This window comes from Candoia aspera, chromosome 8 (genome assembly GCF_035149785.1).
Source record: "Candoia aspera isolate rCanAsp1 chromosome 8, rCanAsp1.hap2, whole genome shotgun sequence".
NCBI lineage: Eukaryota > Metazoa > Chordata > Lepidosauria > Squamata > Boidae > Candoia > Candoia aspera.
Window position 1 is genome coordinate 78,721,283 of NC_086160.1, and position 15,742 is coordinate 78,737,024.

At 46.5% G+C, this 15,742-nt stretch overlaps 1 protein-coding gene across 1 annotated transcript in view; it reads right to left on the reverse strand.

Annotated features, from left to right (window-relative positions):
* LOC134502423 (maestro heat-like repeat family member 5) overlaps nt 1-15,104 on the reverse strand; it is a 94,525-nt gene extending 79,421 nt beyond the window's left edge. The window contains exons 1-8 of the mRNA XM_063310763.1: nt 14,715-15,104; nt 13,700-13,794; nt 12,160-12,305; nt 11,255-11,409; nt 10,580-10,708; nt 7,872-8,031; nt 4,871-4,926; nt 2,352-2,459 (exon numbers count right to left, since the gene is read on the reverse strand). Coding sequence (XP_063166833.1) covers nt 2,352-2,459; nt 4,871-4,926; nt 7,872-8,031; nt 10,580-10,708; nt 11,255-11,409; nt 12,160-12,305; nt 13,700-13,794; nt 14,715-15,104 — 1,239 coding nt within the window. The remainder of the gene's footprint in view (nt 1-2,351; nt 2,460-4,870; nt 4,927-7,871; nt 8,032-10,579; nt 10,709-11,254; nt 11,410-12,159; nt 12,306-13,699; nt 13,795-14,714) is intronic.
* Between the last annotated feature and the right edge of the window lie 638 nt (nt 15,105-15,742).

Below are 15,742 nucleotides of genomic sequence, written 5' to 3' on the forward strand. Positions count from 1 at the left end.
ATCAACTATCCTCAGCTGGTCTCATGACAGCAAACAGGCTGGTCATTTCAGGTTCCTCAAATCCCTTCACTTGACCCAACGCCAATTTTGGTGGCCCTCACTGAGGAAGGATGTCAAAACATATGTGGCATCCTGCCCTGTTTGTGCAATGTCTAAGCAGCTGTCTGGTAAATGCCAGGGGCTGCTGCAGCCCGTGGCTAACCCTTCATGCCCTTGGGACAAAATCTCTATGGATTTCATCGTGGATTTACCGCCCAGTCAAAAGAAAACAGTCATTTGGGTAGTCAAAGACTACTTTTCCAAACAAGCTCATTTTGTCCCCTGTGCCTCTATCCCGTCGGTGCAACAGCTGGCGAATCTCTTTTTGGGGCACGTGTACCGCCTTCATGGCTGCCCCTCTCACTTGGTGACCGATAGGGGCACACAATTTACTTCACGGTTTTGGCGGGCTTTTTGAAATTAATTGGCACCGAGCAAGCATTGTCAACCTCCTGGCATCCCCAGATGGATGGATCTACTGAGATCAGAATGCCACCCTTGAACAATTCCTCCGCTCGTACATCAACTACCACCAGGATGACTGGATGGATTTGCTCCCCTTCGCGGAGGTTGCATACAATAACGCTGTGCATCAAAGCACAGGACAAACCCCCTTCGGAGTGGTGTCAGGTCAGGACTTCGTCCCCATTCCTGAGCTTCCACAGCCCCCATCTCCAGTAGTGGTGGCCTGTGATTGGGGTGCTAAACTCGCAGACTCCTGGCCAGTCATTAAGGATGCTCTCAAGGAGGCACAGACTGCATACAAACTTCAGGCTGACAAACACAGGTGCCAACAGCTGCCTTTTCGAGTAGGGGACCTGGTTTACCTCTCCACTAAATTTATCAAGTCACCTCAGCCTTTCAGGAAACTGGCCCCCAAATTTATTGACCCCTTTCAGGTTACACAAATTGTGAACCCAGTCACGATACGTTTGGATCTACCTCATAATTTGAAGTGGCTGCACCCTGTGTTCCACTGCAGCTTACTCAAGCCAGCCAGTGACCCCTCCCGGTGGCATCCACGCACTCCCCCCCCCACCCATCATGATCGACGGACAGCAGCACTTCGAAGTCAAGGAAGTTCTTGACTCCCGCAAGCTTCGTGGCTCTCTCCAATACTTAGTGTGCTGGAAACACTTTCCCCACCCTGAGTGGGTCACTGCCCATGACATTCAGGCCCCTGAGCTAATCCACAACTTCCACGTTGCATATCCCTCCAAGCCCTCAGCTTGATTTTCTTCAGGGGGGTGGTATGTCATGATCGCTGTTGCGATGTTTGCGACATTGTAACGGCTCGCATGACAAAGCGCGGAGGCGTGTCAATGACTGGAGAGGTGCGGGCAATAAACCGGACAAAGAAGGTAATGGGTTTGGGAGATCTACAAGGTCTCATCGCCCGATAATTGACCATTGACACCATTGTCAAAGAAATGATCAGGGCGAGGTTCGGAAGGGTGCGTCCCGGCGCTTTTGAGGAAATCGCCCGGTAATGGACCATTACCTCTCAGGAAGATAAACGGGGCGATGCCTGGGGTGAATGGGGCTGGACAACCTCGCACCTAGCAAGCCTGGATGACCTGTCACTCCGTGAAACTCATGGGGCACACCCGGAGAGTGTGGGGGTGGAGCGCTGTTTGGCGCGAGACTATTTAATTCAACTTTTGGTGCGCTTCCCTCACTCTCAGCTTTCTATTGGTGTGCATTCTATTCTGAATAAAAGCCAGAACTTAAACTTGCTTTAGAGTCTGAGTCTTTTATTTAGTCTTAGGCATTCCTTACAGATAAATGCAAAGTTCTATATTTGTGTAAGAAAAATCAAACATAACTATAGCACGAAAGGAGGACCATAAAGGGTGCCAGAAAAGGATTTGACTGCCTTGGTGGATCACAAGGTGAACACGAGTCAACAGTGCGATGCAACTGCAAGAAAAGCAAATGCAGTCCTGGGCAGCATGAATGCAAGTAGAGAGTCAAGACGAGGAGAAATCAGGGTAAGAAACCATGGGTTTAAATTACAAAGAAGTAGGTTTTGGTGGGTCATGAGGAAGAACTTCCTGACAATGTAAGGAGTAAGAACTATTCAACAATGGAACAGACAGCCCCAAAGGCAGGCAAGTCTTCTTCCTTTGAGATATTGACAAAGAAGCTGCATGGTGTGTCTTGGGGGCTGTGAGAGGCTGGCTAGGACACTGAAAACACTCATGGCCATCCTGTTGCACAGGTGCCATACCTGGACTTGACGGTCTCCAAAGTCTCTTCCAACCCTGCCATTCTATTATTTTATGATAGAAAACAATGAAGTTTTCACTCACCCTTTCAATGCTTTGACTGCTGCGTTTCTGGTCCACTTTCCGTAGCTCTTGATTGAGCTCCTCAAAGCAAGCTTTGTCTGTGACATCAATTAAAAGTCGCTCTGCAAACTGTCAGAAGCACATGGAAGAGAAAGATGATCATTCAGCCCAACAGCCAGAGAGAAAGAGAGGGCCAAAGTAAGGCTAAGGACGTGGTCATGTTGGCATGACAAGCCCTGCAACCAAGGCACTATTTACCATTGCAGTTTTCTGTGCCTCTGAGGCATTGCATTTGCTTGGCCTGCTAAGGGCAATGATTATAGGAGACTGATTGATACAAATGAAATAAGTGGTGTGTAAAATATTGGTTTTTGCTTTGCTTTGATACACTGTTGCAAAAGTGTATTTACCAGTCGAAGCAAATATTTGTAGCTCGGGGTTGAACTATGGAGTCTTTGGTGCTCTCTGAGCCTTGCTGTTTTCTTGCAAACGTTTCATTGCCAGACTAGGCAACATCTTCAGTGCGAAGAGGGAGTGGGCCTTGCTCTCTGTTTATATACTGTCCAGCCTGTGTTGGTAGAGGTGTTGTTCTCTCCTTGGGAGTTCTTTGATTGGGCTGTTGTTTGCAGCTTGGTTGATTGACTGAGTTAATAGTTCCTTGATGAGGGTGTATTGTGCTGTTTGATGGTTCATCTGGTGTTGATCCTAGTGTTGATGTTTGCATATCTGGGTGTTGATTGCTGGCAAGGGACTGTTCTGGTCTTTTGGCTTTTCTATTGTCTCTTTTGAATGGTATGTAAATGTTGTTTACCTCTATGTGTCTGTTGATGGCTGCTTTGTCTGAGTGCCAGGCTTCCAGGAATTCTCTGGCGTTTTTGGATTTGGCTTGGTTTTTGGATTTGGCTTGGTCTAACTCCCACCAACACAAGCTGGACAGTATATAAACAGAGAGCAAGGCCCACTCCCTCGTCACACTGAAGATGTTGCCTAGTCTGGCAATGAAACATCTGCAAGAAAACAGCAAGGCTCAGAGAGCACCAAGGACTCCAAAGTGTATTTAGTTAGAATCTAGACCCTGCCCTCTCCCTGAGCTATTTTCCTGCCCTCCCTCCTCATGCCTTCTGTAGGTTTTGTAAGTACCTAACAGGATGCTCAATGACCACAAGAAGCTAAAGCATGAAGTGAGTATCTGACAACCACCAGTCACTAGGATAAATGCTTGTGCAAGTGGAGGAGCTTGGAAAGAAGCATTTGAAGGAAAAAGACAGGGGGTTACTCCTCATATGAAGAAGGGTAAAGACCCAATGAGAAGAGTGGGCCAAGATGTGGCACATCCAGTGCAATGCAAGAAGGAAGATTTCTTTACTTCCTTGAATGGTCTGGCACAATGGTTCCTGTTTTTCCCAGCAGCCTCCCCTCCATTTAATCTTACCCCTGAGAGACCAACAAAGTGCAATATAAGAGTCTTTTGATTCTGAAAAGACTTTGCAGCAGATGGTGAGAATTTAACATCAGACTATGGAAAGGAAGCCACTCCACTTCATCTTTGGAGATTTTTCCCCATGTCCTGCTTCCTCCTGACCTTTCCCTCTTTCTGTTTTCTGAGATTAGGATGTCAAATCTAATAGACACCTATGAAGCCTTAGGAAAGAAACACAGTTTAATTCTTACTTCTTATGGGCACAACTTCCTTAAAGAGCATGAAAGATGTTACTGGATGATTGTGGCATGGACATGCCAGATGGACTGATTAAGAGATATCCTTAAGGTATCTTGGGCCCTAATGTGATAATGGTATTCCTGGGGAGAGATAAAACAAATACAGGGTGTTTTGGGATCAGTCTTGGTGGAGTTGCTCCTGGTAGAAATATTCCTTGGGCCGATTTTGGTAAGAGACATTCCTGGAGTTTAGAATCTACCAAGGGTGGGAAATCCAGAGCGGTGTTCCTGGGTTCTGGGCAAACTGATGAACCGATGTATGGTATGGGAGTCACAGGGAGTTGTGTGAGTGGAGAAGGAAAAAAGTGTATGGATATGGTCTGAGCTCCAGGTTTGGCAATATAAGACCAGTAGCAATAGCTGTAAGGGAACAGATTTCAGTAATGTCACTGGAACAAGAATGTACCAGGACTTTTTATCCCAGTGGAAGGAAAAGAAATGCTGAGACGCTTACCTGGGTGGGAACCATATCACTGTAGGTATTCATCTGCTGAGTTTTGCCTCGTTTACTTACTATCTCACACCTTTTGCTGTCAGTCAGAGAATTTAGGGCAAAGCACAGTCCTGGTCATCTGCTCACCACCACATATATGTTTGCAATTTCACTTCCATCAGCTTTGGAATTCACCACTTTGCCAGAAAAACTATCCAGTGGAATGTTTGCTACATTCTGTTTCTAGGCATCCTTTTTCCTGCTCCCACCACCTTCATGCGGCTGTACCCGAAGACTAGCTTTTAGAGGTTTTTGCCCAACCGTGCAGCTGAAATGCCTAGCTCTTCTAAAACGACCATGTGTTGAGGTAGAAGAGCTCTCACCTTACCTCCACCAGCTTTCGTTCCCATACGTCAATCTTCAGGGCGTCACTCTCGGTGAAAGCTGCGCACGAGAGAAAAGGAATCACTGGGTGCCTGAGACAGGAGGACTTTGGAGCGTCTGCTAGACACCGAGGATGCTGCAGATTTTCCATGTCATCATTATGACAAGACTCTTTATGGAAGCTCGTTTCTTTCACAGAGAAACAGTTTTGCGCGTTAATCACGTGGTGCTGTGGCCATTTTGGCGGTCTCCTGCATGCTGTTTTCTGGACTCTGGACTCGGAAGGGCTGGGCTTGCCTTGCCCGTTATGAACTGGGGCAGCCCCGCTTCGGTGACATTGGCTGCTTGGGAGGATGGAGGAGTAAAGGCTGGGCGGACAACCGGAGGTCAAGGCAGCTTTGGGAGAGGGGACCGGGTGGAGCTGGAGTTGATGGCCCCTTTCAGGTGACAGATGTGGGTGGGCAGATCATGCTTACGTGGCCTGGCAAGGTTACGTCTCTTCCCTTGGCTACCTGGACGAGAGCGGGGTGGCTGGGTGATGGTGTTGGCAGGGTTTAAATGTGGCATGGGAGGTGGCTGCATCCCCCAGGTTACAGGTGCTGAATGTTAGGCAGAAGCATCTGAGTGCTGGGTTTTGTGAGTCATCTCTCACTTCTGAATGGTGTGGCATCAGAGCTTGTGAAGGGGTCCTTTGATCTGGGAGAGGGAGGTCAAAGGCTGGGGGTTGCCAGATGATGTGAGGGGGAGAGGACAGGCAGCTGCGCCACGAGGGTAATGGAATGGAGAGAGATGTCAGGAGACAGGAGTGGGCTGCTCTCAGGGACAGCAGCCTCCGTGTTTAGTACTGAAGCTGTGTTCAGTGTCCTGTGCTCAGCCCCATGGAGCTTTGGTGGTCCCAGTCATTGCTCCTATTTAATGCAAGAGTAGTCTGTAATGTGTGTCACCTCATCCATGCTTTAATCTTGGATGAGAGGACTGACCTGGTAAACATTACTGAAACCTAGTTGGGCCTGGGGGAGGGTTCTGTTCCTGGCTTTCAAGTGTTGTGGCGCCACAATTTTGGGGCAGGGTGGGGGTGTGGTTATCTAGGAATCCCTGATAGTCTTCAGGGGTGCTGCTGTGGACATGACTGCATGTGAAACCCTCTCTGTGAAGTTGGGCTATAAGGATCAGATGGGATTGCTGCTGATGTACCAGCCTCCCTGCCACCCAGTGGCTTCCTTATTTGAGCTTCTTGATTCTGTGCCCAAATTGGCAGTGTGGTCCCAAGACTAATGGTTCTGGGAGACCTGCTTCTCTGGACCCAGAGAACTTGCTTCAACTTGCTTCTCTGGATGCAGAGTCAGAGATGGCTTGGGGTTCATGGCCACCATGATAACCACAAACCTAATCTATATTATTGGGGACTCTGCCACCTGTGTTTTAGCCTCATACCCCTCCTGGTTAGTCAAGACCTCTCAGTAGAGCACATAGTGGGTCCAAGTGGTGGTGAATGCTTATTCACAGAAGCAGATGATTCCTCAAGAAGCCAAATTCTGGATCACACACTACTGGACAATTTTCGCATAGCCTCCAACCTTCCTTTTTTAGGGAAGGTTGTTGAGAAGATGATAGGCATGCAGCTTCAAAGGGCCCTGGAGGAAGTGGGTTATCTGGATCCTTTCTAATTGGGGTTCAGGTGTAGTGATAGTACTGAGATGGCATAGGTCACTTTTATGGATGTCCTCTGGAAGGCTTGGGATGAGGGGGTGCATCTGTCCTTGCTCTCCTGGATCTCTCAGCAAATTTTGACACCCCCCACCCCCCTGTGCTATAGGAGTAATGCTATTGAGGCTGTTACCCAGTGCCTGGAGATGGTAAGTCTGGATGGAACAGAACAGACTGAGACTCAAGACTAGCAAGACCAAGTGGTTGTGGGTTTTGGCCTCCCTGGATCTGGAGATCTTCCATCTTTAACCTTGATGGCGAAGCAGTTCGCCAGACAGTGCTGGTGAGCACTCTGGGGCCTTTACACAAATCCATCATGTGCACCAATTGCACCCTTATTTGGATTAGGATGTTATGCTCATGGTCATTCTTGCCTTGGTCACTTTCCAATTGGATTATTGCAATGTGCTTTACATGGGGCTGCCCATGAAAAGCACTTGGAAGCTTCAGCTAATCCAGAATACAGCAGCTCATGTAATATTGGTGCATCAAAGTTTGCGTATGCCACACTGCTGTTGCATGAGTGGCACTGGTTCAGCATACTGGTCCAGTGTGCTTCCAGGTGCATTTTAAGGTGCCACATATCACCTTTAAAGCCCTTTAGAACACACCGCCTGTCTCTTTCTGTCTCCCACCAGCCCCAACAGGATGGGTATGCTCTGGAGACCCAGGAGACGTGCCTTCTCTTGTGGCACCTGCCCTGTGGAACAGCCTCCCCCCTGCCCCACCCCCCAGAGATGTTGACAGCCTCAACCTTTTGAACTTCTGGAAGGCTGTGAAGACATGGTTTTTCTGCCAGGCAGTAGGTCCAGGATAGTAATGGACCCTGATATGTGTGTGTTTGAGTGGTGAGTTGGTTCTGTGGTGCCTCAATTATTGTATCACAATTATTGTTTTTTTCATTGTATTCTTTTGTTGGTTTGTTTTTTGTTTGTTTTATGGGAGCTTTGTAATAGTGGGGTTTTTTTTGAGGGTACAGCATTGGTTGTTAGCTGCCCAGAGTTATTTATTTAAGGTGGCAGCTGTATACATTTTCTAGATAAACAGAAATAAGAACCTCTATTGGACTAGTCAGGGTTAGGGTCGCCCTGTATTTTGTAAAGCCATCCTTCCCCCAGAGGGCAGAATCACTATTGCTGCTTCTGGGGCCCAGAGCTGCTCCTGGAATTCAGGCTTGCCCCCATCTTTCTTGGGGCACCCCTTACTCCAAAAGACATGAGAACTCTTTGGGTGAAGGCCAACTTTCAATGATTTGGAAGCAAAGCTGAAAAGCCTCCAGGAGAAGAGGGAAATTGTACCTTTGTTTGCCAGTTTCCCCAACACACAGAGGATGCTGCGATATGGAATCAGTCTCCCTTGAAAGCCCTCCAAAAGCTTGGTGAGCACTTCTGCTGGAAAATGGCTCCAAAGGGCTACCAGGATGTCACCAGCTGCATCCTGATACAAGTCCTGAAGATCCTGCAGCAGGAAAGAAGGCAGAGATGGTTTAGTGGTCTTCTCCTGTCCCATTCTGCCAGCAATAGCTTTGCGTGAGAAGCAGAATCCCCCTGGAAAATATACGTGATAATTTTCTCACTGCCATGCTGCATAGTCCTGTTTATTTACTTTTCAAATGAATGGATGGCGGGTTCAGCAGAAGCTCCATATCAGAGGTTTTCTGTAAGGTATAGGGGCTTTAGCATAGATTTTCCTCCAAAGGAAGGACAGAAGACTAATAATGAAAAGTTCTCGGGCTTACAATATAACTTTAAACCATCAGGTAGGAAAATAAGATGATACAAGTTTAAGATGTAACACAGTATAAAATCAGCAGAAGATATGTGCTGAGAGACTCTCAGTACCAGTTGCTGGAGAACAGGAATTAATGTATATTATTCCCTTCATGTCCTACTTTTGGGTTTAATCAAAAGAATATAGCTAGCCAATGTGGAGAACAGATTGTTAGGCTAGATGAGCCTCTGAATTCCTTCCAGAGTGGTGTTTGCAATTGTGTTGTTGTTGTTGCTGCTGCTCCTAGAAAAAATCCCACCATTTCTTTAAACCTTTTTAAATATGACTGTGTTTGACATGTTTGTTGCATACAGCCCAGGGTCACTTCTTGTGAGATGGGTAGCCATATAAATTTGATAAATAAATAAAATGAATGAATGAATGAATGAATAAGACAGTCTCCATCATTAGCTCCCTACACAGTTTCAATCAGCATGGGCTTCTTACCCTGCTTCATTGCCCTCAACTCAAGGGCATACTAAGAAGTTGCCCAGACTCTGTACTACAGGTGCTCGGATGGGATTGTGCCAGTTTGCTGGATTTTCAGGTCTGAAGTGAAAGTGGCAATCGTAGTGCACAGAAAACTTTGAAGCCTGGAGTATTTCAGAAGCTAATAGTTACTGGGGGAGATTGTTCTATAGCTCTCTGATGTTGCAGAAGCTCACAATTTGTGCAAATGTCTGTATATAAAAAAAGCTTTTTCATTTATATCATGTGATTTATATTCATTCATTCATTCATTCATTCATTCATTCATTTATAATACTTGTAAGGCTCCCCATCTTGAAACAACTCTGGGTGGCTCACAACAACAAAGCTACAAAAACCATAAAAACCATATAACAAAAATGAAAAACCTGGCACCTCAATCATCCTCCCAGGGTGCCCCAACAACCACCCACAGGCTCCACCACTCCACCCCAGAGCCTGGGTAAAGAGCCAGCTTTTAATGGCCTTCCGGAAAGCTAAGAGAGTGGAAAGCTAAGACTGCCGGGGGAGGGTGTTTCATAAGGCAGGGGCTGATGGAGTTTTTAAAGGTTAATACAAGAACTCCAAGCAGCTAACAACAATCTTGCAAAGTAGAAGCGTGAACCAAAAAGAAACTTGCACATTAAGCTTAATTACATTCAGAAAAGAATTCACGCAGTAGTTAGATGAAGAGAGAAATAGAGATAGCTTACACTTATTCAGTAGATCTGGATACAGGTAGGTTCATAGCAGAAAGCACTTATTCATCACTGGTTCTTTGTAGACACATTTCTATGTGGAATAGAAATGTCTGCATGCAAGCAAGATGAAAAGGACGAGAGCTGCATTCTGCAGCACCTCCTGCTTGCAGGTGTGCCCAAGAGGTAAAAATGGAGATGGTTAATCCCCAAACCCAAGAAGAAGGAGGAAGTGGAAATTAGGTGACCCATGTGACATCCCACAAGCACAATAGAGATGCGTTTACTAGAGAGACCCCCTTATGCTTATGAGACAATGCTGAGTTGACCCCTGATAATTCCAATGGGGCAGCCAGCAACCAAGATCAAATCACAAACCATAAAACAGAAAATCTAGAAAAACTAGTGCCTCGTCCATCACCTCCATCCATTCACTTGTGCACATCCCTGGCCTCCAACCTTGCTATCCTGATCCCTGGGGGAAAAGCCAGCACTTTTCATCACAGCTTTCCAGGAGGTGGGGGGGGCTGTTGTATCTCCGGGGTGGGGTGGGGGGCACAGGGCAGGGCCCACTAAAGGGAAAGGAAAAGGCATGCTTCCTAGGTCCCACCAGATGGCAGTGTCTAGTGTGCTCACTTTATCCAATCTGGTGGCAAGGGCAAGTCCCTCAGGGAGAGCAGTCCCACAAATAACCTGGCCCTGGGCCATGTAGGGCTTTAAAGGTGATAATCCTCTTTGAATTGTACTCAGAAAAAACTGGGAGCCAGGGCAGCTCGCACAGCAATGGTGTAACGTGGGCAAACGGAAGGGCACCTGGTAGTGCATGAGGTGCTGCATTCTGGACCAGTTGTAACTTCTGGGTGGTTTCAAGGGCTGTCCCATGTACAGTGTGTTGCAGTAATCCAAACTAATCCAGCTGGGGACCCAGATACTTCTGCATTCCTTTAGCGATTGGGTTAGATTTCCCTCTGGCTGTGAACATGTACAAGGGCTGAGGATTCTACTCAAAGGCAAGTGGGGAGGGGAAGCAGGGCTCATTATCTTATCTTTGTTGTCAGATTGGTCCTTACTGTGGTTCTTAGCATATCTTCAGCAGCCAGCTTGATTATCACTTTGGCTAATTTGTGATCTACGTGACTGGCAGCTCTGATCACAGCCTGCAGGATTTGGTTGATATGCAATCGGTGTTTTGGAGAGATCTGCAGAAATACAAAAGAAAATCTATATTATTGTTTGAAATCTGAAATCATGAGAAGAGATGAACACAATTTATTCTTAGACGAATATGCCACTGTTCAGCTTCTCTTATCATGAAAAAGTTTCTCCCAGAAACACCTTTTCGTTTTCCCCTGGATGATGGGGCTTCCTGTATGGGAAAAGGACTAATACAGCTACCACCCACAAACTTCTGAAACTCGTCCTTCTCTCTCAAGAACCTTGGTAAGTACATTCACAGTCTGGGTGTCCTGTCCTGATGTTTGACTCCAGGTTTCAGTAGGGATCACGGTCAGGGAACGTTGCCCAGCTCTGGCTGGTGCATCAATTTTTGGACTGAGATGCCCTGGTAACATTGACTCTGATTCTTGTGGCTCACATAAAGAGTACTGTAACACACCCTACTTAGGGCTGCCTTTGAAGATGACCCAGAAGGTTCAGTTGCTCCAAAAGGCTGCTGACTGGAGACAGCAGGTTCAACAGGGTTCCACCTTTGTTGAGGTGCTGAGAGCACTTCAGAGAATGTGTACCTTATGGATGCTGTGACGATATTTGCAAATGGCCCGCAAGACTCCAGCCAGTTTGGTCTCTGCCAAGGTGCATAAATCGTTGGTGGACTCTTGCACCAGGGAAGGGCCATTTCCTTCTCGGAGATTCCTCAAGTTGCTAAAGCAGACCTGTGATTCTGGTAAACAGAAAAAAAAGTCAGCAACAATGTTTGATAGCCTGACCCAACATGGGTTCATCTAATATCCGTTCAAAGAGAGAGCAGTTATTACATCTTAAGGTAAAGAAATTCCACAGAAATGAAGAAAAAAATTCTCCACAACAAGCATACTTTCGTACTCTTCTCTAACTCCCTTTCTAATGCCAGTTTTCCCCCAGCATAGTAAACCTCTTTTGTAGGTATGTGGACGTCAACCCTGAAGATTCTCAGTTATTGCCATGCTGGGTGAGGGATGCTAGAAACTGAAGGGTACCCAGACTGAGGAAGACTTTTCTGTGCTGAATAGCTGAAACTGTTGTCACCTTTCTTGGGAAGTTAATCCAGCCTCTTGGCTAGTTTGTTTAACCTTGTATGGGTTTTCTTCAGCATTAACCAGTCTTTGTGACTGTTCCCAGAATGGCACAATTTTCCAAAGTATTGATGAACTGGATACTTATACCCCAGGTATAGTAGAAACTTGACAGGCTTGGCCAGCTCAGATTCTACCAACCTGCCTGAGATTTAAGATCAGCATCTGGGGGTCTGTTGTCCTGTCTACAGTCAGAGAGAGGAGGCTAATACTGTGAACACCAGAGAAAGAGATGTTCTTGGTGGGCAGCCATATCTCCAGCAAAAAAGGCTCTCAATGTGTTTACATGCTGCTATTGGTGTGGTAGGTTCATGAGATTTTAAGGATGTGTGTCTTAGGTCCAAGGCAAAGTTCATCACCATTTTCATTCAGCTCTTCCTCTGGGGTTTCTGCCTTTCCTTTCTGCCAGGGACAATCTCTGCTTGAATTGCAGGTCTCCTCCCTTAAAGGGTGAGAATGGACTCTGTTCTTCTTACGGCTTACTCTCTTGAAAACTGAGCAGATCCTAGAACAAAATTGAGAAACAAAATGTCTCTTCCTCCAAGTAAGGACATTTTATGTCAGGCAATTCAGCAGAAGTTTCTTATATTTCCATTATAGAGTAGCTGGGAGTTGGGCAGCATATAAATTTAATCTATTATTATTATTATTATTATTATTATTATTATTATTATTATTATTATTATTATTAATGTTATGGTCATTACCGTCATCTCAAATATCTGCTGAAGAGCCTGAAACCGACTATTACCGAAACTATTCCTGTGAATTATTAGTTTATGGGGTCTTGAGTATTCTGTCTTGATATATTAGGCTACAATCAATAATTGAACTAGGCATGAACTAGAAATGTATCATAGGATCATGGAGTTGGAAGGAATTAGAGGTCATCTAGTCCAATCCTGCTCAATGTAGGATCCACTACAGCATCTCTGGAAGATGACCAGACTCTGTTGGAAGATCTCTAGTGAAAGAGAAGTCACCACCATGTGGCAGCCTGAACCAGTCGGGAAGTTTCTTGGATCATCTAGCCTGAAACTCTTTCCTTGTAGTTTTAACCTGTTACTTCTGGTCCTGACCACTGGGACAATGGAGAATACACTCACTCCTTCTGACGACCCTTCAGGGATCTGAAAACTGCTATCATACCTCTCCTCAGATGTCTTTCCAGTAAGTCAAAACATTTATTTATTTATTTATTTATTTGCTTTTAGCCTTGCCTTGGGCATGAAGCCAGCCGGGTGACTTGGGCCAGTCCCTCTCTCTCAGCCCTAGGAGGAAGGCAAGAGCAAAGCACTTTAGAAGATGCTTCAAAAAAAACTAAAGAGCCCCTGTTCAGGGGGAGATGGGCGGTGATAGAAATTTGAAAAATAAATAAATAAATAAATAAATGGACTTGTCAAGGCTCTGGGTTAGATCAGGTATATCAAGATTGACTCAAAAGCATTTCATTATATATAAATATTTTATTACATTTATAAAACCACCCAATTAATGATGATGCTGGGTGGCATACAAGTTAAAACAAAACCCAATACAGTAAAGGAGATAAAACAAGGCAATAACTGGAGGGGCAGACATATCAATCACTCAGGTGCATACACCCTGATCTAACCCAGAGCCTTGGGAAAAGCCAGGTCTTCAAGGCCCACTTGACCTGAACCTCTGGGGGAATACTATTCTGGAGGGCATGGCACCTGGGTCTTATTGGATGGAACTGCTTTAACAAAGGGACCTGGAATGTGCCCTAGATGGGCAGAGTCAATGGGAGTCACTTAGGTAGTCCAGCTGTATGCCATGACAGGGTTTCATAGGTAACAAACCAGCATCTTGAACTGCATCTGGAAGGTAACTGGTAACCAGAGCAGATCACACAGCAGTTGTGTTATAAGAGCATACTGAGGGGCACCCATAACTGTCTGCACCACTGCAGTCCTGATCAGCTGCAGCTTCTGGGTGGTGTTCAAGTCCCATGGATGGTGTATTGCAATAGGCTACAGGCAAGGTGCCTATGGCTGTCATGGTTACTGCTCCAGTGTTCCTGGAAAACATTGTAACGGGTTCCCATGCCATGGGGCTGACACGAGTTGCTGTACGGGAGGGGGCTGCTCCTGTTCCTTGTACCAGGCTGCGATGCGAGGAATGAAGAATGAGGAATGCATGTTTGGTGTAACGGTTGCCTATTCCAATAAAAGGAGTCTCATCAGTAATTACTAGAGAAAACTGATTTATTGAATGAATAGTATGCAAAGTACGAAGAAAGCTGAGAATGAGCAAAAGCGCGCCAAATACAAACTTAAAAAGCCTTGCTCCTGTTGCGAACCCTCCCCCCAGGCTAGCATAGCAACCACCCACCCCAGATGCTAGCAACTGTTAGAATCGGCCTGAGAAAGTAACCTTGAACAGCAGAGATAACCCAAACATACATTCCAGAAGATCACAAGTCAGCACAAAGGAAATTTACCAGCGTGGCCAGGCAGGCACGCAACTGCAGACATGACATGTGAAACGTTACGAGGAACCATAAACATCGGAACGGGAACATGACATTTGGGTTATCTCGCCCTGTCAAGGACATTTCCCGCAGACCGGCAGGAACCGTTAGGGGCACCTGGGGCATGGAATTGTACTGACTTTGTGGGGGGGATTGGGAGTTGCTTGGGGATTTATTGGGAGACATCCCGCACTTTCACTATTCTCAGCTTTGCTTGTGATCCTGCATACTATTCATTATTAAATCAGATATCCATGAAAGCCCTGTGTGAGTCTGATGGTGATTTTGAATAGGCAATCATTACATAAAGCTGAGAATCCTGTAAAACTGTTAGCTCCTACCAAGAACTGCTTCTTGTGAGGGATTATAGCTAATGATGGCTGAATTGCAAATGAGCGCCTAAGGACCTGAGGAGCCCACCAGCTTAGCTCCTGAACCTGCAACTGGGAGCAGAAGGCAAGACACTTGCTCGGAGCCATCTGCTTCCCTGAACCCTCCAAAACAGTTGTTGGATACAGAGTTGGACTTGGGGGAGTCAGAGAGCAGTGGGGTTTTGAGAGGAGGACCAGCACCCATGGAGTCAATTAGCGAGCTAATTGTCTTGGATGAGGTGGATGACCCGCAGCCAGGGACATCAGGGACATCCTGGAAGTCCTGATTCCTGCTGACACCAGAGAAGGAATCCACCATGCTGTCGACGGATGGGACACCAGGAGGGCAGGTGAGAGGGGGCTCCCCAACCCCCCAGAGGCTGTGAGTGCTAGAAGCAAAAATGGAATCCCTGGAGTGTTTGTTAAAGAACTTGTCCATGTTGATGGAGAGCCAGGGGAGACAAAGGGAGGATACCCATCAGCAGCCTTCTCCCATACCTCTCCTGAGGCCGGCAGCTGATCAAGGACAGAAGCCTACCAGGGGTGGGTCCCCGCCACACAGAGCCCAGCCTTCCGTATCCCCACCGCGCAGGGCCAGATCTTCCGTCACTTGGAGTGACAGCCCCCAGGCAGCCGCAGGACTGGGTCCAGCCAGGGCAGGAGTGAGAGACTTTTCAGTAAAATTTAATGGAGACCCAACAAAGCTGTAATTCTTTCTGACCAATGCCAAGAGTTATATGAGAGAATTTGGTGCATGCTTCCCCACAGAGGAATCCAAAATTAATGCCATTGCCACCAAGCTCAAGGGTAGAGCAGCAGACTGGTACATCCAACTACATGATGCTGACTCCCCTGCTCTAGATAGTTTTGATGATTTTCTGTGGGTGCTGAAGCTGCACTTTGAGGACCCGTTGGCTAAGGAGTGAGCCAAGAAGGCATTAAAGGAGCTCTCCAAGGCCAGATATCGGTGGCTGATTATGCGTTAGAATTTAAGGCACTAGCTGGCAAAATCACTGATTGGTCAGAGTCAACCCTGATCGAATACTTTAAAGAGGGCCTTCACAGAGACATTCTGAG